Source organism: Paroedura picta, chromosome 14 (genome assembly GCF_049243985.1).
Source record: "Paroedura picta isolate Pp20150507F chromosome 14, Ppicta_v3.0, whole genome shotgun sequence".
In the NCBI taxonomy this organism is placed as follows: domain Eukaryota; kingdom Metazoa; phylum Chordata; class Lepidosauria; order Squamata; family Gekkonidae; genus Paroedura; species Paroedura picta.
In genome coordinates this window covers 32,486,511-32,508,263 of record NC_135382.1, presented here as the reverse complement: position 1 = coordinate 32,508,263, position 21,753 = coordinate 32,486,511, and the positions used below count along the sequence as shown (strand labels likewise).

General features: G+C 43.7%; 1 protein-coding gene across 14 annotated transcripts in view; it reads left to right on the top strand.

The window, feature by feature from the left end:
- The window catches only part of ZNF536 (zinc finger protein 536), a 410,578-nt gene that overhangs the window by 198,067 nt on the left and 190,758 nt on the right, over window positions 1–21,753 (top strand). For all 14 annotated transcript variants that reach the window (XM_077309497.1, XM_077309501.1, XM_077309489.1 and 11 more), the window contains one exon: window positions 1,894–4,065. In XM_077309497.1, coding sequence (XP_077165612.1) covers window positions 1,896–4,065 — 2,170 coding nt within the window. In that variant the 5' untranslated portion in view covers window positions 1,894–1,895. The remainder of the gene's footprint in view (window positions 1–1,893; window positions 4,066–21,753) is intronic.

Sequence of the window (21,753 nt, the reverse complement as noted above, 5' to 3'; positions counted from 1 at the left end):
CCCCTTGTAAGTGACCTTCAGAAGTGTTTTGCCTCCAAATATGGACATTTCATTCAGTTGTCACGTCTAGCAGCCCAGATGGACCTCTCCTCCTTGAATTTGTCTAATCCCCAAATAAAGCTATCTAAAGTAGTGGCTGTCCCTGCATTCCAGCCATTAAGTTCCACAAACTAATTACTCTGTTTGATGAAGTTAAGGGGATATACTTGGAAATTACTTTAAGCAAGCCCAGAAACTTCATTGTACCAAGTACAAATTGGTAATTATTTTGTATTTTGGATGGAACAGCAGATTCTCTTATTCCATTGCCGAATTTGCCTTTGAAACTCTTCTCAGTATCAAGAACAGGCTGCCATGTGGCAGGGTTGGACAGCTGTCCAATAGACATCCCAAAATATAATTTGTCAGTGAAAATATTTTGTCATTTTCTACCACGGAGAGGAGCCGAGAGACTCCAAAAGAGGACAGATCTTTGGGGCGTTTTCATCTGATTACGTAACTTTCAAGTTGCTTCAGTGCTGCTTTGAAAGCCACCGTTTCTGCCTTTCAAAATGGAACGGCTTTCAAGAAAATGATGCATTTTCCCTTTCGAGCAGGCGAGCTAAAATGGCAAAGAGAGAAGCTTATTATTATTAGGGGCAATTATGCTGACCAGCACAGAGTGCTCCTGTTTAACAAACAGCGTTGAGTTCTAATTTTCTGCTGTGCACCGTTTGTAGGTACCATTTGTACTCATTACCATATATTGAGAAAGTTATTAAAAATACTTAAACTTGTTGAAGCTTCCTGTGACACCTTCGCTGGCTTTTAATTGGGTTTTATCGAGTTCCGGAAGAGGGTTCTTTGGAAAGCTAATCGGAGTCCTTTAGATCGCCTCTTATAAAACGTCTCGAGAAGGACCGACAATTGGCTAACACTGGATAACTTTTCCCGAAATCCAAATACTCACACCGGCAAATTAAGGCGATAATTTACGCTTCTTGTGATGGGTGCCCTTTCCCAATGATGGAAGGACGATTGCTTTGGAGCAGAAGGGTTAAATCTTAATCTCAGAGGTTTGCAAAGCTGCAAGTCGCAGTCTCCTTAAAATTTAATATACCTCGTTAATGCTTACTTGCAAACACTGAAGGATTTTTATGATTATAATCATGTGTTACAGCACCTAGTACTGTTTCTAAGCCGCATACTAATCAGCTTAATGAGATATTACTGCACTTTTTGTTGACTAAAGCAAAATCCCTTTTATTGTTCGAAAGCTTGTCCTTTACTTTATCCACCCCCCCCCTCCCCAAAACATTATCGTGTTTTATTGTGTACCAGTAAATATCATGGCATCTTTTCTTCCCCCTCCCCGCCAAATCATAAAACCATCTTTCTCATTGTAGAATGTGGAATTTATTGAATATGCTTAATGGGACTGAAAGTTTTATAAATGGATTTCTATTTTTGTGTTGCTTTTTCTTTTCTCTTTTTTTTTTTCGTGGGCAAGTGAGTGAGAGGCATAACATTTCTCTTTTTATATAGATTAGAACATGTAAACAGGTGCAGTTTCACAGGGAAAAGGGGGAGGGGAGGTTGAAAGAAGTTGAAAGCATAACGCCACTTATTTGACAGCAAGATATTCAAATTGGTAATGTGTTCGTTTTTAAAAAATCCTAATTAATATATGCAATCAGAAAGTATGCAGTGTGATGAAGGCCCTGTATAATTAAGACAAAACGCAATCACAATTGTACCCTATACACTTGACATTTCATATATTTTTTATTGGTTTTGACAGAGGTTCTTTTGTACTATGCGTAGCTGAAATATAACACATTTTGGTAGGTCTGATGTGATAACACGGGGCTTGCTCCAAACTTAAACATTCTTCACTTCTTTTCCCCCCCTCAGGGATGGAGGAAGCTAGTTTGTGCCTTGGCGTTTCTTCAGCTGTACCAGAGGCTGATGCCCACCTCAACAGCTCCATTCTCAATGGACAATATTCCATGAGTCAGAAGCTGCACCAGATAACGTCCCAGCTTAGTCATGCCTTTCCAGAGCTTCAGAGCAGGCAGAATCCCGAGGAAAAGACATCAGGACTCCTAGAGGAGAAGAGCCATGTCTCTTTAGCAAACCAGCCAATCAGCAGCCAGATGGCCCTGTTAGCCAATCAGCTTAACAGAGAGGTCGACACCAGTTTGAACGGGAGGGTAGATCTGCAACAGTTCTTGAATGGACAGAACCTGGGCATCATGTCACAGATGAGCGATATAGAGGACGATGCCCGGAAGAACAGAAAATACCCGTGCCCCCTATGTGGGAAACGTTTCCGTTTTAACAGCATCCTGTCTCTCCACATGCGCACCCACACGGGCGAGAAACCGTTCAAGTGCCCCTATTGCGATCACAGAGCAGCCCAGAAGGGAAACTTGAAGATTCACTTGCGCACTCACAAGCTGGGAAACTTGGGCAAGGGCCGCGGGAGAGTTCGGGAAGAGAACCGGCTCCTGCACGAACTGGAAGAGAGGGCCATCTTGCGGGATAAGCAGATGAAGGGCAGCCTTCTGCAACCCAGATCCGACGTCAAAGCACATCCCCATTCTCAGCCCGTGCCTCTTGCCAACTGCAATTTGTCCATGTCCGCCAACCATAGCACCCCAGATATTTCCAACCCCGTTCCCTCTCCAAAGCCGGCCAGTGTACAGGAAGAAGCGGTCGCTACCCCTGCTGGATTTCGGTGCACTTTTTGCAAAGGAAAGTTTAAGAAACGGGAAGAGCTGGACAGGCACATCAGGATCCTTCACAAGCCTTACAAGTGTACTTTGTGCGATTTTGCTGCCTCGCAGGAGGAAGAGCTGATCAGCCACGTGGAGAAAGCTCACATAACTGCCGAGTCGGCTCAGGGCCAAGGTTCCAATGGGAACGGCGAACAGTCCACCAATGAGTTTCGGTGCGAGGTGTGTGGGCAGGTCTTCAGCCAAGCCTGGTTCCTGAAGGGCCACATGAGAAAGCACAAGGATTCCTTTGAGCACTGCTGCCAAATCTGCGGGAGGCGTTTCAAAGAGCCTTGGTTCCTTAAGAATCACATGAAGGTGCACCTGAACAAACTGTCCGTGAAAAACAAATCCCCCAGCGACCCGGAAGTACCTGTGTCCATTGGTAGCATGACACAGGAAGCTCACGCAAACTTGTACTCGAGATACTTATCCTGTTTGCAAAGTGGCTTTCTCCCGCCTGACAAAGCAGGTCTCAGTGAGCAGAATCAGGCTTACCGTAAAGGAGATTTGCCCATGAAAGAGAGAGAAGTCCTGGGTAAGCTCCTGTCCCCCATTGCTGGCATGGGCCACAGCATAGCTGAAGGGGACAAGCATTCTTTACTGGGCTGTCTCAACCTTGTGCCTCCTCTCAAATCCAGCTGCATAGAAAGGCTACAGGCTGCGGCCAAAGCTGCTGAGATGGACCCTGTAAACAGCTATCAAGCTTGGCAGCTTATGGCAAGAGGAATGGCCATGGAACATGGCTTTTTGTCTAAAGAGCACCAGATACAACGGAGCCGTGAAGACAGTTTGGCAAACACCGGAGTTCTGTTTGATAAGGAGAAACGGGAGTATGTGTTAGTGGGAGCAGATGGCTCCAAGCAGAAAATGCCTGCTGATTTGGTTCACAGCACTAAAATGGGCAATCAGAGAGACTTGTCAAACAAACTAGACCCTTTGGAAGGCAGTAGAGATTTCCTGTCTCACGGTCTGAACCAAGGACTCGATTATAACATGCAGAGTCACAGCAACTCGAAAGAGAAGCCAACTGAGTGCCCAGATTGTGGCAGGGTTTTTAGAACATACCACCAAGTTGTTGTTCATTCCAGGGTCCACAAGAGAGACAGGAAGATGGAAGAAGAGATCCTTCAAGGAAGCCTCGAAGAACGCCGAGGGTCTGGGAGTGACCAGGAGTCTCAGTCAGTCAGCAGGTCAACCACACCGGGGTCTTCTAATATTACTGAGGAAAGTGGAATAGGAGGAGGTCTGTCACAGACAGGAAGTGCCCAAGAAGACAGCCCACACCCTTCTTCACCTTCCTCTTCAGGTAAGCCAACTTTTTGCTTTTCAGGTCTTTCCTATCGTTTTCCCCCCCAATGTTTTCACGCATCTGCAGAGAGCCGATACATTTTGTTAGATTTCCAAGAAGAAGCATACATTCTATTGGGCAAATTTTACTGTCTTTCCAAAAATGGTGTCTTGGTTAAAAAAAGCAACTTCCATTTATTTGTTCTTGGCGTTCTATTTATCATGTCATTTAGTGTTGTTTGGAATGTCTCAAACGTGAAACATGGTGGTTGTTTTCACAAAACAGAGAGAAAGCCATTTAGTGGTATCTTTTTCTCCTTCTTAAATCCCCTCCCTCTCCCCCACTTTCATTACTGGCTTCTCTCTCTTGTGGACTGTCTGTTTCCAAGTGGAATGGACACAAACAAACGCTTTATGATGTTAGCTTGATATGGGTGAGAGGCATTCATGTACAATGCTGGGGCCGCTGCAGTTCTCCTAGATTATATATACGCTGTTCAGTGGAATCGTTTATTTATCCTCAATATTATTGATTTACATCCCATCTTTGCTCCATGCTGGTGGTCCCTGGCCCCAGGGACTCAAGCCAGGGCCAGGACAATTTCAGTCATGGCCCCTACTTGTTGGAATGAACTCCCAGAGAGATCAGGACCCTGTCAGAGTTGGCAGAGTTCATAGAATCATAGAATCATAGAACCATAGAGTTGGAAGGGCTATGCAGGCCATCTAGTCCAACCCCCTGCTCTACGCAGGGGCAGCCCTAAGTGTGTATCCAACCTTTGCTTGAAGATTGCCAGTTCCTCAGGATGACAAACTTTTTGTTGGGACCAGTGATTCAATAACATCTATGACCCTCCCCTGCAAAAACACCTCCATAGAGTGACGCTTAGTTGGGAGATTTATGGGCAGAGAATAATCTGGAGGCTGCAATGACTTCAGTCCTATGTTTTATATTGTAAACATTGTTACTGTTATGTTGATTTAATTATTGTTAACTTTAATTGTATGTAAATCACCCTGAGCCATTATAGGAGGGTGGGATAATAATAAATAATAATTATGATTATTATGGAACTCCAGGGGGCATACACAGGACTACTGGGAGGTCTATTGGTGAGACACTGACATGACCCAGGACTTCAGGAAGGTGGTTAAATTTTTTAATGTGCTTTTGCAATCACACTGTGAGTCCAGTGTAAGATGCTTTTAAGATGCTTTGGTGGCCTCCAAACTGTGTACATTATTTGTTGGTGGGAATTTTTTTTAATGACTCCTGCCTTGTCGGTGTGACATCCTTTAGGGGAAAAAAGGCCATTGGGATGTCACATCTGTGTAGGAATTACCAGAAACTTTACCGTAAAACCATAGAGTTTTTGGCAATTTCTAGAGAGGACTGACACTGACTAATGCAGTCAGTCCTCTGTAGAAATCTGCAAAAAGTCCATGGTTTTTAGAGAGGCATGGCATCACTCCTGTTTTTCTTTTTTTCTTCTAGAAGTGACCATCATGCTGTCTCTAATGACCGCCCCACCTTTTTCTCATTCTGATGACCTCAAGTTTCTACCTAGAGCTAGGTCTTGAGTTCCTGCAACAGGAAAGAGACAAGCATTCAACTTAGATCTTATAGGCTGGAAGCTCCTTTCTCACAATTCCCTCCTCTTGTGATTCTGCCCATTTAAAGTAAAGACATTCAGTGTAAAGACTTTCCTTTGCTTCCCCATTTGGCTGTTCTTGTACCTCTTGTTGTGTTATAAATGGCCAACTTCTATAGCTGCACACTGTTCACATATGTCAGCCTTTCTCAACTTTTTTACCATTGAGAAACCCCTGAAGAGAACCCCAGGCTTGTAGAAACCCCAGAAGGGGTACAATTGTGCAGAATAGGGTTGTGAGGCATACATTCCCACCCAGGGCCCCTGCCCTTCCAGGCCCATCATTGGCCATTTGGGGTGGGGACATGACAAGGGTGGGTTGACATGATATGGTCACATCACTCAATAATTGTTTAACAAATTAAAAAATTATATTAAAAATAATTCACTCCCACCCATTAGGGAAACCCTTCCATGGCTGTCAAGAAACCCCAGGGTTTCATGGTACCCTGGTTGAGAAAGTCTGACATATGTGTCTGTGATATCCATTTAAGGCCAGAAGTGAACATAAATGTGGGGTAGATGGCAATCCAATTGAAAATGTGTATGGCCCATTAACATTCCATGACCCTCCATAAAAGCTGCATCCTTGAGTTTAAACGAACACAGTGAAGCCAGAAACGAAAATGAATTTGTTTTATTCTATTGTGTTTAATGCCAACCTGCCATTGTAAAGAGTAAAGCCAAATCAGGTTTCATTGAAGCTGTCTAAAATACTGATCTTTTGGGGTTCTTAAAAAAAAAAAAGAAAGACAGACAGACAGAAAGAGAGGTAAGATTTCTGGCCTCATCTCTCATTTCTAGGCTCTCGAACTAATGGATAGTAAATTGAAAGTTATATCTTCAGCCCTTTTATAACAAAAGCACCTCGCTAATATTGTAATCATTCTGCAGGCCTAACAACAGAGGAAATCATGCCATAACAAATACTCTGTTACTAATGGCAACATTGATTTCTGCAATCAGCCATTAAGTCTAGAAAATGAAAGACAGTTTGAGAGACCTTAAGGCATTACGTTGCCCACTGTTAAAGATCTGGTAGCAGACTGTTGAAGGTAATTCTTTTTCGACTCCCTCCCTCCCCTGGTTTCGATAAATATTTTAGCATTGGAGGCAATCCGCTGTTACAGTTATTAAGTAGATGCCAGTTTATTTTGTTGTTCTTGTCATGCTCCAGTATCCCCCGTTTCTAAGGCCAGATTAATAGAAAAGAAAGTGTGAGGGGATTTTTTTTTTTCTTGGGGAGGGGTGGCTTATTACAAACCAGTAAAGAAACTCTTAAGACACATAAATCTGCCCTCTGCATTCCACAGATTCCTATACCGCTTAATGCTGTTGTTTAAATACCCATGAAACACACTGACTACTCTTTGGGCTGTAGCCTCATTTACAATTTATTAGTGGCAAAACAGATTTGAAAAGCCTGCGTAGGAATGAAGGGGAAACAGGCAAGAGCTAATTTTATACCATGCAGTTGTTTGGATTGTTTTAAGAGGATTGAAAATCCAATATGACAACATAAAGATTTTATTTTGCAGACAAGTTGCCCTTGTCAACATTTTAAATGTTAGGAACAACAGCGCACACACATAAATGGCTAGTGTTCCCCCCCCACACACACACTGTGGCTTCCCAAAGGATGGTCATTTGAGGAACATGGATGCAGCTTGTTCTTTATATAAGGACATAAGACAAGCTTTGCTGGATCAGACCAGCGGTCCATCTAGTCCAGTGTCTTGCCTCACTTAGTAGTCAGCCAGCCCACTGTTGAGCCAACAATAGCATAAAGAGGCCTCTTTCCTCTGGAATTCAGAGGATCAGTGCCTCTAAATGAGGAGGCTACCCTCAGTCACCATGGCTAGTAGCCCTCTTTAAAGCTGTTTATTCCTATGGCCATCAGTATCCTCTGGCAGCAAAATTCCACATTTTTATCACTTTCTGTGTAAAGTAGAACTTCCTTTTCTCAGTCAAGAGAGGCAGTCCCATCTTAGAAATCTTCTTTCTGACTAGGAAAGTTTACCCCCAATAATTGCCCACCTATCTATGCAGGGTTGCCATATATTCCCTTATTTGGACGATTGCCTGTGGGTAGCAGATTCCAGAGACTTATTATTGAGGCACTGTTCCTAAGTTTTAAAAATCTGTCAAAGGTTAGACTCCTGGTGAATCGGGAGAAGTCCCATTGAATTCCATTCTAGAGGGACTCCACTGGATTCCAGTGGAAAAGGGCTTTTTGTCAGCATTCTTTGGATCGCCAGGTGAGGCAAGAAGTTTGAGTCAGGGAAGCAGTACATGATTTGCTTTTCAAGTGAGGAGAGCATGCCCCACTGCCTGGTGAGTAGCTTGCTAGACTCCCCATGTGGGACTACACAGAAGAGGGAAGATGAAAACAAAGTTGCACGTATCTGTAACTATTGTTCATTGAGTATCTTCTATGAAGGCACACATATCCTCCCTCCTGCCCCGCTGCATGCTCTGGCTTCAGTGCAGTAGAGGTATTGAGATTGAGAGTGCCTCTGCATGGGAGCATGTGGTCTCTGGGTGGGATCAAATTTCTGGCTCTGACACACAGCACTCCTTGGAGGCTTTTAGCTGTAAGAACCCTGTCCAAAGGCCAGCCTGCTCATGTGCAGTCCACATGTGCATCTGCACAGGAGATGCTCGATGAACAACAGTTATAGGTAAGTGCAACTTTGTGGGTTTTTTAAAAAGTGTTTTAAATGGATTCCGGGGAATGGTAGAGGACAGGAAGGCCTGGAGGATCATTGTCCACGGGGTCGCGATGGGTCGGGCACGACTTCGCACCTAACAACAACAACAACAGAATTTCTCAATCCTGAACCATAAGTGAAAGCAATCAATTAAATCTTTAATTGTTGCTGATCACAAATTCATAGAGGGTATTACAATATTATCCCATTTCCTTTGTCTTTACTTTCAAAGTGTCAGCTGCAGTTCTGCAATTTGGTAAATGGATGAGCTTGACTGTTTATAAAGACGGAAGCCCAGTAGGCTCCGCAGCATTCCTCCTAAACTTGTAAACTTACATACTGCTTCCAGTCTTCAATTGTGCGGGTTGGTTGAATAATTTCTAATTGTTTTCTTTGTTGTCTCATAATGGGGATTTAACATCTGTATGATGAAGCATTTCATTGATGCAAGATGCCAAATATTAAAACATTCACTTTTCCAGATGAAATAATGTGGTATTAATTTAACCTGGAGAAATGCCCCCCCACCAATTACAAAACCTCTTAGCCCGCTATGATGTTCCCAATAAATAGATTTTCATCATCACATAAGCCTCTCTACCTGCAGAACATAAACCCGCATGAGTACAAAGGAGGCCTGTCATTCCTAAAGTTGAAGAAAACATAGACAGCCATTAAGAAATTACTTCCAAACATTGTGTATCCAGTTTCCAAGACTATAGCAGCATCTCAGAACTTAATTTGCATCACTTGACTATTTTCTGTGGTGGCAAACTGGGTCAGTAGGGCCTGAGAAACTATTTTTTCCCCCAGACCTTAACCATTGAATTCTTTTTTATATATATAAACTGGTGCTCTTAACATGATAGTAGTTTGGAATTCATCATAAAAAAAACCCTTTTATACACAGTGCCTCTTAGAACGGATCTCTAGGAGAAGGCTTACAATGAATGGCAGAGAAGTCTTTGTTATCTGCTGTAATTCTTTGCAAAGGAGGATTGGGAGTGGAGTGGCTGTCTTTTTTTTTTTAAATGTCTAGTTCAGACTGAGAAGAAGAAAGGGTCAAGTTTGCAATCAAACAGTTATTGCAGAGATGTGGTGACTGTCACTGGCTCGGCTAATGCGGTATGCAGCTGTTTGTTATGTGAGTAAAAGAATGTTTGAATCAGTGAACATGTGAAAACGATGCCGGTGAACCAGAAAATGTGTTTGTTCTTTGGCTCTCCAAAACTGCTGAGAACTTAGCTGAAGATCAACTGCTAAAGCTCAGAACCTTTTGACAAACGGAGAGGTCATACTTTCGAAGAGAAAACGGACAGGACTAGTCGCATAGATCGTTTCCTTGGGTTTTTTTTGGGGGGGGGGAGGGTTTGCGGGTTTTTTTGTTTTAAATCTCTCCAACTGTTGTCCTCTGTTACGATGGAAGGGGAAGCCGAGAGAAAGGGCATGCCAACAAGGTGACTTATTGGGATCTTAACCTTATCCCTCGGACGGCGAAGTCTCGTTTAGCTATGGATGTAGTTCAAGCACATGCTTAAACCTCATCATTGATACTAACAAGATTCAAAAACTGTTATTTTGCCTGGCCAGCTTTTCCAGTGGAGAACTGAGAATGCCTCAGTGTTCATGCTTATTAAATATCGCTCAATCTGCAACACTGATAACCAATCACGACTTGGCATGCTCACTGTGGATTGGACCCTCTGTTTCTGTACTACCAATCAGAACAAGCGAGTTTGATTCTCTTCAATAAGAGAAGGATTAGGTACTGAAAAATGAGGTCACCAGTTGTCTGGGTTGGCTTCTGGGACTGTTTATAAAACCAGAGTCAGATTTTGCTTAGGAGTTAACACACAGAATAATTAAAACTTAATGTAGTAAGAAATGATACTGTTTTGTTACACTGAGTAGAATAGTACCTTCTGCATTTGGTGAGATAATTGAAGTCTTGATAGTACGAATGGGATAATTGAATGCACTGACCCTCCGGTTCATTAAATAACGTAGGCCAAGTTGCATGATCAATGAAAAGTGTATGTGTGTGTGTGTGTGTTAAAAAGGAAAGATGGATGGACAATAAAATACTGTTAACTCTAAAAATTTATTCTTGTCCTCAACACTTCATGTTGACTTTGGCACAAACGATGTGATCAGCTGGTCTGGAATCTTTTCAGTATCTCTGGGTTTTTTCCATGGCAGAGAATTCGTTTTTGAACAATGCATTTCAGCCTATATTTATGCCCATTGACAGAGCATATAAAAAATCTTTTGTACTGGACAGCAGAGCAAAGACACAGGATAGAGAATATGATTCTTTCTTTCTTTCTTTCTTTCTTTCTTTCTTTCTTTCTTTCTTTCTTTCTTTCTTTCTTTCTTTCTTTCTTTCTTTCTTTCTTTCTTTCTTTCTGGGGGATGATAATCATCAAATGCTCTACGTGAACAAAAAGGCAAAATTTTTTTTTTTTAAGTCTGAGGATTAAGATCTTCATTTTTTTTTGCTTGTGCATTCCAATTGTTCTTAAAATATTTGGCAATGTCAATTAGTAACTGAGCAGAGTTAGCTGATGAACACAATTTTCCACTAGACTGAGCACCCTATTGTAGTCGAGCTAACAGCAGATTTCTGAGGTCATTATCATTCTCTGGTAGCTTTGCCCAGCTGCTTCGTGCTGCAAACGCCAAACTTTATACTCCAGCTCTGGGATGGCACACAGCAACAGGGGGCTGGGAAGGGAGGAGTGGGAAGTTGGCTTAAGAAGCTAAAAAAAAAAATAATACATTACCATCGGAGGAAAGAGAATGTCAACGTTCCGAGGTGCTTTGAGGAAATCTTGCTTCTAAGCCAGGTCTCCCTTTCTCTGTTCTGCTGGCCTCTTTTCTCTGTGATCCTGTTTAATCTTTGAAATGAAAAGACTGAGGTGGCATTGTTCTTCTTTTCCCCCCTCTATTTTCTTCATAAGCTTCTATTGCCGGAGTTATAAAAATAGAATCCTTCCTCCTTAAATAACCACGCTTCTCTGAATGCCTTCCTTCTTCCGCACAGCGTGTTCTTCAGTGAGAGTGGTACATTTTTACTCATTCATCTAATTTGGGGATTATAAAGCTCAAGGGGGTATTGCTTTTTGGTGGTGGCGGGGTCATAGTGGAAGAAGGGCTCACCGGAGACTCTCTTGGTGATGAAGGTACACTTGGGAATCTTGTCTGGGCCCCGTCTCTCTTAATCCATATTTTATTATGATATATGTTGACTTCCATGAAAAACCTGCCAATAGCAGTGGGGTTCAGTTATTAATTGGTTCAACAGGGTCCTTGTTGAAATGGTCACAAGAATCCATGTACTAAGTGCTATCTGACTTATGGTAGCCTTCTAAATTCATGACCTCAAAAGCCCTATCCACTATATCCCCCAAAGGGTGAGGGACCAAAATCTGTTCAGGGTCTTTGGTCCTAATGAACTAAAAGTGGCCTGGTTGAATGATTGCCTAGTGAGACTAAGACCCTCGGGGACCTTAAAGAGAGTTCTGGGGGGCCTGTATGACAGAGCTGTTCTTCCAGGCCTATGGTTGAGGCCAGGAATTAACACCATGAAGATGCTAATCTCCTTGCTTGGGAATGCAACGAACCTCCACTGGTTAAATATCAACGAACCCTCAGTTGTCTAAAATGATAAGGTGGGTGGTTTTAATCAGGATTAGAATGAGTTTGAAACCTAACTATTTAATTTGAAACTGTCTATTTATATATTGTTTTTATGTATATTTTTATTTTCTTTTATACTTTTATATATTTTGAGATATTTATATACTGTTGTTTTATCTGATGCTATAGAGAGAGTGCAAAAAGACCAGCTCTGCAACAACAGCTCTAAGAGAACTGTGTCTAGCCCGAGGTCACCCAACTGCTTGCATGTGGAGGAGGAGTGGGGAATCAAACTCGGTTCTCCAGATAGGGTCTGCCGCTCTTAACCACTACACCACAACTTCATATCCCCCCCCTTTTCTTCCTTTCCAATTGTAACCTTTTCTTCTGGCTTAATTCATTGACTTCTGACCTCCCAGCCTATCTCTTGTTCCTTCTTAGTGGTTTGATGCATTCCGGTTTGCATGGCCCTTTTGGCTTACTTGGATATCTGGGTTACTTGGTGAGTCATGATCGTTCACAGTGAACTGATCTACTTTACCGGGCCTTTATCCTGCAAAGATTAGCCTGCAGCTTTGTCCTGGTTATCTCACTACCTGTTGCACCCCAAAAGTTCTGAGCAATGTGAATCCTTCCCCATATTAATCTAGGGAGGCACTAGGAGAATGAGCCATCCGGGCATTTGAATCCCGTCCACCTGTCTTTGTTCCGATGTAGACAGGGTGGTGATTGAAAGTGCCATCAAGTTGCAGGTAATTTATGCTGACCCCTCCCAGGAAATGATCAGAAGTTGGTTTGCTATTGGTTTGCTATTGTCTGCTTCTGTGTAGCAGCCCTGGACTTCCTTATTTGGCATCCCCCCCTCCCCAAGTATTGACTATGGCTGACCATGTTTAGCTCCTGAGCTCTAATGAGACCAGGCTAGCCTGGGCCGTCCAGGGCAGGGCAATCGAGACACAGCAAGCTGCAAGAGAGCTGCAACAGACAGTTCCGAATAGTGCCTTATCTTTCCAAGAGATTGAGAATCCTATTTCCCTCCCACCCCCCCAGAGAGACAGAGAGAAAGAGACGATTTATGCCAGGAAATAATTAAGAGTGTTAAATTTTAAAAGCAGCAAGCAGTGATCCCTGGGTTGCTTTGATTGGCAAAATATTCTCTCGAGGAGATGACAAACAATTTTTTTGGTTTGATTTTTGGAATTAAAATAAATGTGTACAAATGGGAGAGCCGGTTCTTCATCTTTGCACGTGTGTGTATGTGTGTATGCTGGCCCCGTTTGGTGTCAGGTTGACTGAGATGCAAAGCTGCACTTCTTTTAAAGCTCAGCTGTTATAGCTGAGCACCATATGCAGCTTTTGAATCTCTGATATGGAACGACATCCATTCTGCTCCATGTTTGCGAGAGATTTGCAAACGCTCGAGTTGTGTGTGTTAAAGCTGTGTACTTCTAGACATTTGGGAAAGGACTTACAGCAAAGCTGCCGGGGGGTGCAAGCCTATACTAATAACCTGGCAAAGGTTCAGCGCTTTATTATTTTTTAAAAAAATATAGCACAACTCAATTATGTAAGGATGAAAGAAATTGCCCAGCTGGATCAGACCAAAATGTCTATTTCCCTCCCAGCCGCATGCCCCTAGGTTAGCCTTTCTCAACTTTTTTCCCGTTGAAAAACCCATGAAATGTTCTTCAGTCTTTGAGAAACCCCAGAAGGGGCACAATTGTGCAAAATATGGTTGGGAAGCATAGCTGTGGGCACGCCCACCCTCCCCTTCCCCTCCAGGCCCATCATCTGCCATTTGAGGTGGGCAGGTCAACATGATTATATATGGTCATACCTCAATAAATGTTTAACAAATTTAAAATATGTATAAAAAGTTAATTAACTCACATCCATTCTGGAAACCAGGGATGCCGAGTTGGATCCCGACCACTGTCCGTGCATCTAATATAGTCTAGGGCAGGCTTTCTTGATGGCCTTGGAAGGGTTTCCCGAATGGGTCAGAGTTAGTTAATTCTTTATATATTTTTAAAATTCGTTCAACATGTATTGGATAATGTGGCCATATATGGTCATGTTGGCCTGCCCCCCCCCTCCCAAAATGACCAAAGATGGGCTTGGAGGGGGTGGGAAGGGGAGGGTCCCCATGTGTGCGAGTACACAGCTATGCTTCCCAACCATATTATGCACCATTGCACTACTTTTGGGGTTTCTCAAAGTCTGAAGAATGTTTCAGGGGTTCCTCAATAGTAACAACATGGAGAATAGTTGGTCTAGGGTGATTCTATTGTCTTTGGGGAGAAACACTTTCCCAATGAAAAAAGAGTCAGGCAGCTTGACTGTAATTAGAACCCATTCCATATCTTTAACCAAGATAAAAGTCAAAGTGCATGAGACATGACTCATACCCTACCTAGCTCATGACACCCTAGTCTCTTGGCAGGTAGATCAATACAGATAATGTTCCTTGATGGTAGAATTTGGGGGGGGGGGGCGGGGGGAACCTGCCTGAGATTATCAAAGGCAAGAGGAACTCAATATTAAAGCAGGATTCTCCAATGTTATTGCACCTTTCGTACTGAACTTGGAGAACAGGTACCACATCACAATGACCACCACAGGTATAGGACAGATCATAAAATGGCTGCCAGGTTGGCTGGCTGCAATCGAAAAATGAAGGGATATTTCACAAAACTGGAGAGGGTTCCAGGCCAGGTATTCTCCTATGATGAAGGTAGCTGTATCCAGATAGGTGCTACCTGCTGTCAGAAAAGTTGTTTTAAAGCACATAATGCTCAGGAGAAGCAGGAAAAAATAGGATTGCTTGGGGGGAAAGTTGCTTTGTGGAAGTAGCCAGTGAGCACCAGGAAACATGAGTGCTGTGGTGCGCATAGAGGCAACTTTCAAGATCTGTGAATTGAAAGGTTGGGGAGGGTATCTGAAAATGACTGGAACTGCGGTACAAGACTCACTATTTAAAGGCAACTCATTCATGTAAAAATGCACCATCTTTAATGTGAGATTTAGGTATTGCCAACCCAATCTAGAAGGCTGCTTCATCTCAATTTAATGCTGGGGTACGCTGGGAGTAATTTAAGAACATCTGAAGAATGACGCCTATCAGCCCTGTGGTGCTGTTAATAGACAGGAAATGCAAGTTTTAAAATTTCCTATTTAAATTTTTGTTACTAGTTATTTAAGGACATTACCAAAAATATTTCACTGTCACCATATGATATTTCTAAATATAGCAACTGTGAATCAGATACCTACTGGATAAGACATTTTAAAAATAGCACTTATAATACATTCATGCTTAGCACTGTGTTAGATTCTTTTTAAAAAATCACCAAATGTACTGTCTTGTTCTTTACTTGTCTTCAAAGAACTATATCGTGGTAGGGATGCTGACATGGAATATGCCAGGATGAAGACAAAACGTTTATATATTATGCAAAAACAAAGTTAGCTAAAACTGGTTAATAAGCCAGTTTCAAACCATGGATTCAGACCCTAAATTGATATACCATGAATAACCATAATTAGTGGAATGAGCCATGTATGGGTACTTGTGCTAATCATACTTTAAGTGTGTTTCATAAAATAGCTGGGCCACTTAAGTGGATTTGTTCCTGAAGGGGATTTGAACTAGAGACAACTCAGATTCTTGCCCTTTGTATCTAGCACCCTCTGAACTCTGCCACATCAGTTTTTTTTTCAGGTTGGCTTCAAGTTGAGCATTAATCACATTTCAACCTATGGACCTGCAGGGGGTGGGAAGGGGAGGGGCCCCAGGTGGGTGTGCACACAAGTATGCTTCCCAACCATATTCTGCATGATCAGTCCAGTTCTTGGGTTTCTCACATCAGTTTTTTTTCCCCCCCCAGCTTGGCTTCAAGTTGAGCATTAACCACATTTCAACCTATGGGCCTGGAGAGGGTGGGAAGAGGGTGGGAAGGGGAGGGACCCCAAGTGGGTGTGTACACCGCAATGCTTCCCGTCCATATTCTGCATGATTGTGCCAATTCTTGGGTTTCTCGAAGCCTGAGAAATGTTTCACTAAGCATGGCATTGATCATTTTTAGTTCTTTACTACAGTTTGATCTTAACTATATAAGCCTAAATCAAACTACGTTGGCCAGAGAAAGCAAAACAAGCCAGAATAAGGACAGCCTCGCCCCACTTGCCGAAGGCTGTGCCATTGCAGACCTGGCAAGGCGGGGCCGTAAAGGGACATGGGCTGGCCGCTGGATGGTCTGGTGCAGACACGGATGGCCAGGGGCTGCATGTCTGGCCTGTCTGACCCTGTACTGTGCTGGGGTGGAGTGAGGAGGACTGATCCAGGCCCCCTATTTAAGGGGCCGCCCGCATGCTTGGCCCCCTCTATCTTGCAGCTGGAAGGGGGTCAGGAACATCACAACCATGCAAGCAAAGTCTCCCCGCAAGCAAACCATCACAATCATACGAGCAAAGTTTCCTTCCCTTATTTGTTTTGGGTTGTTTTGTTTTTTTTAAAGCAAAGCTAAGCCCCATCAATCTAACCCCGCCCGTTTTGTCCATGGGAGAAGGGGGAAGAAACACGTTTCACTTCTTCTTTATGACGATGTCCACGTCTTTTGATTAAGTACATTTTGGACTAAGAAGCTGTGATTGACCAGACGAAGAGCAGAAAGGGATATGACAGGGCACGGTAATTATTCACACTTAAGAGAGGGCATGGTTTGCAGCGTCCTTGCCAGCTGTACTAAGCAGCAAGTGGCCAGCCAGGCTGTACATTCACGCTGTGCAATTAGAGGGTGGGCGAGGGGGCCTTCTTCGATTGACGCTCCCTTATTGTGCTTCCCACATAATTTTCACCCTTGACATGGCCCGTCCCTTGTTCAAATGATGACTGGTATTAGGTACCTCCAGCTTCCACTGGAGTGCTTCCAACTGATTAAGCGGTTTTTATTCCCGCATCCCGCGGCCCTTCATGTTTTATTTCTTGCCTTTCTCTTTATCTCTCTCTCTCTTTTTATTTTTTCCCCCTGAAATTGACTTCGGCTAGGTTTTGCCAAAGCTATGAAACCTTTCAAATATAGCAAGCGTTTTTTTTTTTTAAAGAAATAATAATCAAACGGGTTCGTAAGCCGGGTTTTCGCAGCTCCGAGTCGGAATCTGAACGGATTCGTTGGCCAAAGAAAATAACAGACGTTAAGTAGCAAGAGGGGCTTACTTAAATTGTAGAGTAAATTTTGGCATTTGCAGAAGGCAGAGTTTCAAAACCTTATGTTTTCTTTGTTGCTGACTCCGTTCGGCAAAAGGTCTGCAGGAGAGAATCCAAACATGAAACTACTATGACTTCCGTGAGAATAAATATTTGGGGTGGGGGTGGGGGCGGGGAATGTTTGATTTAAAGACAAAATCAAATGGGTGTGAAATGAATTAAGTTGCAGTATTTGAGCTTTCAGAAGGGCAAATATCTACTGTGAACTTCATGAGATGTTCGTCAGTTCACAATCGTAAACGTAAAGAAATCACATACGTTTTTTCCCCACAAACATATCAGTGGAGCACATTATAGTATAAGCTTTGATTCCGCCAACTGGCTGCAGAATGCATTGGATCACCACATGTTCCTTTCCTCAAGCACTCTCTTTTGACCCTTGGAAAGACGATCTGCGGAGTCACTATTACTGCAGGGACCATAAACAGTGTGGGTTGCGGTGCAGTTGAGTATGGCCAGGAGAGGCAAAATGATACTTCTTTCCTCTTGTGTTGGTAATGTTTTTTTTGTATCCATAATAAGTAAAGGTAAAGGTATCCCCTGTGCAAGCACCGAGTCATGTCTGACCCTTGGGGTGACGCCCTCTAGCGTTTTCATGGCAGACTCAATACGGGGTGGTTTGCCAGTGCCTTCCCCAATCATTACCGTTTACCCCCCAGCAAGCTGGGTCCTCATTTTACCGACCTCGGAAGGATGGAAGGCTGTCAACCTTGAGCCGGCTGCTGGGATCGAACTCCCAGCCTCATGGGCAGAGCTTTCAGACGGCTGCCTTACCACTCTGCGCCACAAGAGGCTCTATAAGTACATAATAAGTACATAGCTGTTATTTTAGCATCCTGGAGATTCATTGACCCGAAGCTGGAACTTTGGAACCTCTGGAGGGATATTAAATATCTTAGAGATGCCAGCCTCAAGGTGGGATCCGCAGATCCCCTGGAATCATGGCTCTTCAGATTACTGAGGTCAGTTCCCCTGTAGGAAATGTTTTGGATGGTAAACTTCATGGCATTGTACCCCACTGAGGTCTCTGTCCTTCCTAAGCTCCATTCCCAAATCTCTAGGAATCTCCCAACCAGGATCTAGCAACCTTACTTCCCATTCCCCACCAGTGGCTAAAATGGGGGGAAACACCAAGATAATACCTTACAATGTTAGCTAGATGGAAATAACTGGTGTGAGGAAGGTGAGGCCATTTCGATATAGTAGCACATCCAATTTCCATTGAAGCCTCCCTACCCCCCTCCATCCCTCCCTTTTCTCCTCATGCAAGGGCAAGCCAAAGCCTAGCACAATTCTAGCACAGAAATCTTGTGATAAGGCTTCCTTCTGTCTCCTCTTGAGCTAGTTAGAATATTTAGTCTGTTAGTATGTGAGGGAAGTTGCTCTGTTCAGCTGTGGACTGAGGCAACCGTCATCAATATATTATTCCTCTCCCAAAGGCCAGTGAATCTGGCTCAATCTTCTAGAGCAGCGGCCCCCAACCTTTTAAAGGCTGGGGACTGGCCTGCGGGGATGGGGGGAGAGCAAGGCCCGGGCGCCGCACATGCATGGCAGAACTGCCGCACATGCCCATTTGCGCCCACCAGGAGTAGATGATCCCTTCAGATCACCAAAAGGCTGTGCTGAAGATCATGTATGAATAAAAGCCATGTAGGCTAAAGCCATGAAGATAGTTAACGGTGGGAAGGCATGCTGCTATGCAGTAGAAGAACAAGCTTTGAGTTCTGTAGCATCATGATCAGCATGGTTTCCAGGTAGAAGCCTTCGAGAGTCAAAGCTCTCTTCATCAGATCCTCCCTTCTGATGGATCGTTCACTGTTAACGCTTATGCCCTTGAGGTCTTGTTGGTCTTTAAGGCATAGGGCTGCCAGCTCTGGGTTGGGAAATGCCTGGAGGCTTTGGGGGTGGAGCTGGGAATGGGTAGGATTTGGAGCAAGGAAGAACAGTAGAGTACAATGCTTCCAAAACAGCTTTCCAAAGCAGCCATTTTGTCCAGGGGAACTAATCTCTGTTGCTTAGAGATGAGCTATAATTCTGGGGGATCCCCAGGTCCCACCTGGAGACAGACATGCCCTTTACTGGGTCCAAATCTTGCTGCGCCGGTGAAATCTGATAGTAGAATGCTGCAGAATGAACAAACCCGATGAAGGCCCTTTTACCTTATTTGCAGGGCTTCCTAGATGATCACAGAAATGCTCCAACAAAGAGAAAATGAAAGGCAAGGAAAGTTAGGAGCTCAGTGACAAAAAACAACAACAACACACACACACCCTTTTTCGTGCTTATTTAGTGCTGTTACCTTTGTGCAATAATATCTTTTCCCCCAGAAGGTTTCTGGGGGGGGGAAATATGGTCACAAAATAGCACAAGAACACGTTTATTGTGGGTAAAAGTTGGAAGCATTGTTCTGATGACACCTGTAAAACATAATTATAGCTCCCCTAGCTGTTTTCTCTCATATTTAGAGAGGAACATTCTTTGCCTCTAATCTCAGGTGCATACCTGTGGAAGGTTTAGATTCCTTTAAGCAGCATCAAAGTAATGACAACAGCTCGCAGCTGCTAACTGTCTTTTCCTTGTAGTTACTCGCCCAGCTGTTTAGGAAAAAAAGAAAGAATGGGGGACGGGAAACAATCTCCGTAATCATACCATATGGCACAAAGTTGATTTGCCACAATAAGTTTAAAAAATATGGAATTGGTCAGCATTACCGAAGTTAGTGTAATTTGCGGAGATGGAATGCTGCAAGAGGAAGGAGAATACCCCCAGTACAAAGGGGGAGAATAAATGTTAGTGGTCGTCTTAGGTCTTAAGTTCTCGGAGGGACATTATGGGAGGGGCATGGTTGCTAATTACTCTAGTGGGCACCGGCTAACTCGATCTCACCCGATCTTATCCAATCTCACCCGATCTTTCAGAGCAGACCTCTTAGAGCTCTCTCAGTCCCACCTACCTCACAGGGTATCTGTTGTGGGGGAAGGTGTTTGTAAAGTGCTTCGGGACTCTTTTTGGGTAGTGAAAAGTGGGATATAAAGAAAACAGCTCTCCTCTTCATCTTCAGTGATACCGATCACAAGTGATGTGAAAGTTGTAATGCCAGTCAAAGTAGGTGATAACTGACCTTGCTTGTCTCCTGAAGATCTCCAGGGAGGGCCCCCCTCGCCCCTTCAGGGAGCCTGTACCACCAACCTGTCCATTTTCTTCATCTGAAGACCACTCACTTGAGTGTAAATATATTCACATGCTTCAATGCCTTGGGAATAGGTTCACTCATCTTTGGTCTTGAATGAATTCCTCATGTAGTGGGGCTGCTGCTCAGGACACCCATTGCAGCGTACCTATGGGTCGTCTCATACGTGGCCACGTCCCATCAAGTGATCTTGTGAAAGAAGCCTGCTTCTTCTGCGAATAGACCCTTCAGAGATCACAGCGTTAAGTCACATCTGCACTATTGATAATGACCTTCAGGCTTACTACAAGAAAGGAACGAGGTGAATGTTCAGGATGCACCCATATTAATAAATTAAGCTGTAACACAGGCCTTTAACTTATCTGGGAGACAACATTCATAGGAGGTCACATTAGTAACTTACAGGGGGAAAAAAAGAAAAGAAAAGGAGGTTCTGGTCTTGTTTTATTTATGAGGGATGGCGTCCTTCAGAACCCGGCGTTCCCATTTTGCTCTCTTGCATTTTTTTTTTTATAAAGTCTCAGCTGTTGCAATCAAATCTGAGCCTCTTTGCTTTATTGAAGTATGTCAATAGGTACGTTTGTCAAGGGACTCTGGTGTCTTCTCTTCTTCTTTTTTTCATTTTTGTTCTGCTGATGAGGAAACATCCTCCTTGTCGGGCCATACTACTTGTAAATTAAGGCTGCAGCTGGACTTCTGGGGAGTTTATTTGTGGCCTGGAAGACAATAGCTGTAAACTACTACTCCGCTGTACAATAAGAAAACTGAAGGCCAAAACGGTCATCCAAAATAGGGCTCATTAGACAGAGCATCCATATGGTAATAGGCTTGAGCACAAGGCACTGGGATCCTGCCTTCTTTGAGAGAGTGCGTATTGGAACATGAGCTCGCTGTCAACGAGGATCAATGCTTGGAATTTTGATAGCTTGGCTTTAACTCGCGCAAATCTTTCTGGGCGCGAGATACTCAGAGTCAGCAGCCTCTGCGGACTCATGCGCATGGTGGCATGGGTTGAGGACAGCCGGGTTCCTGATGGTGAATCTCTGTAGCCCCCTGCAAGGAAGACTAAATCAATTAGTCAGGAATTCCCAACTGGGGTTCTGGGGAACCTGGGGGCTACACAAGAGCTCCCTGGGAGTTTTGCGGCCTTTCCCAGAGGTTTGGACAACTGCTGACATTGCGGGAGGCCAGTTCCTCTGTTGCTCTAGAGGCCTGGTCTCTTTCTCCACATTGGAAATGGTAAATGATC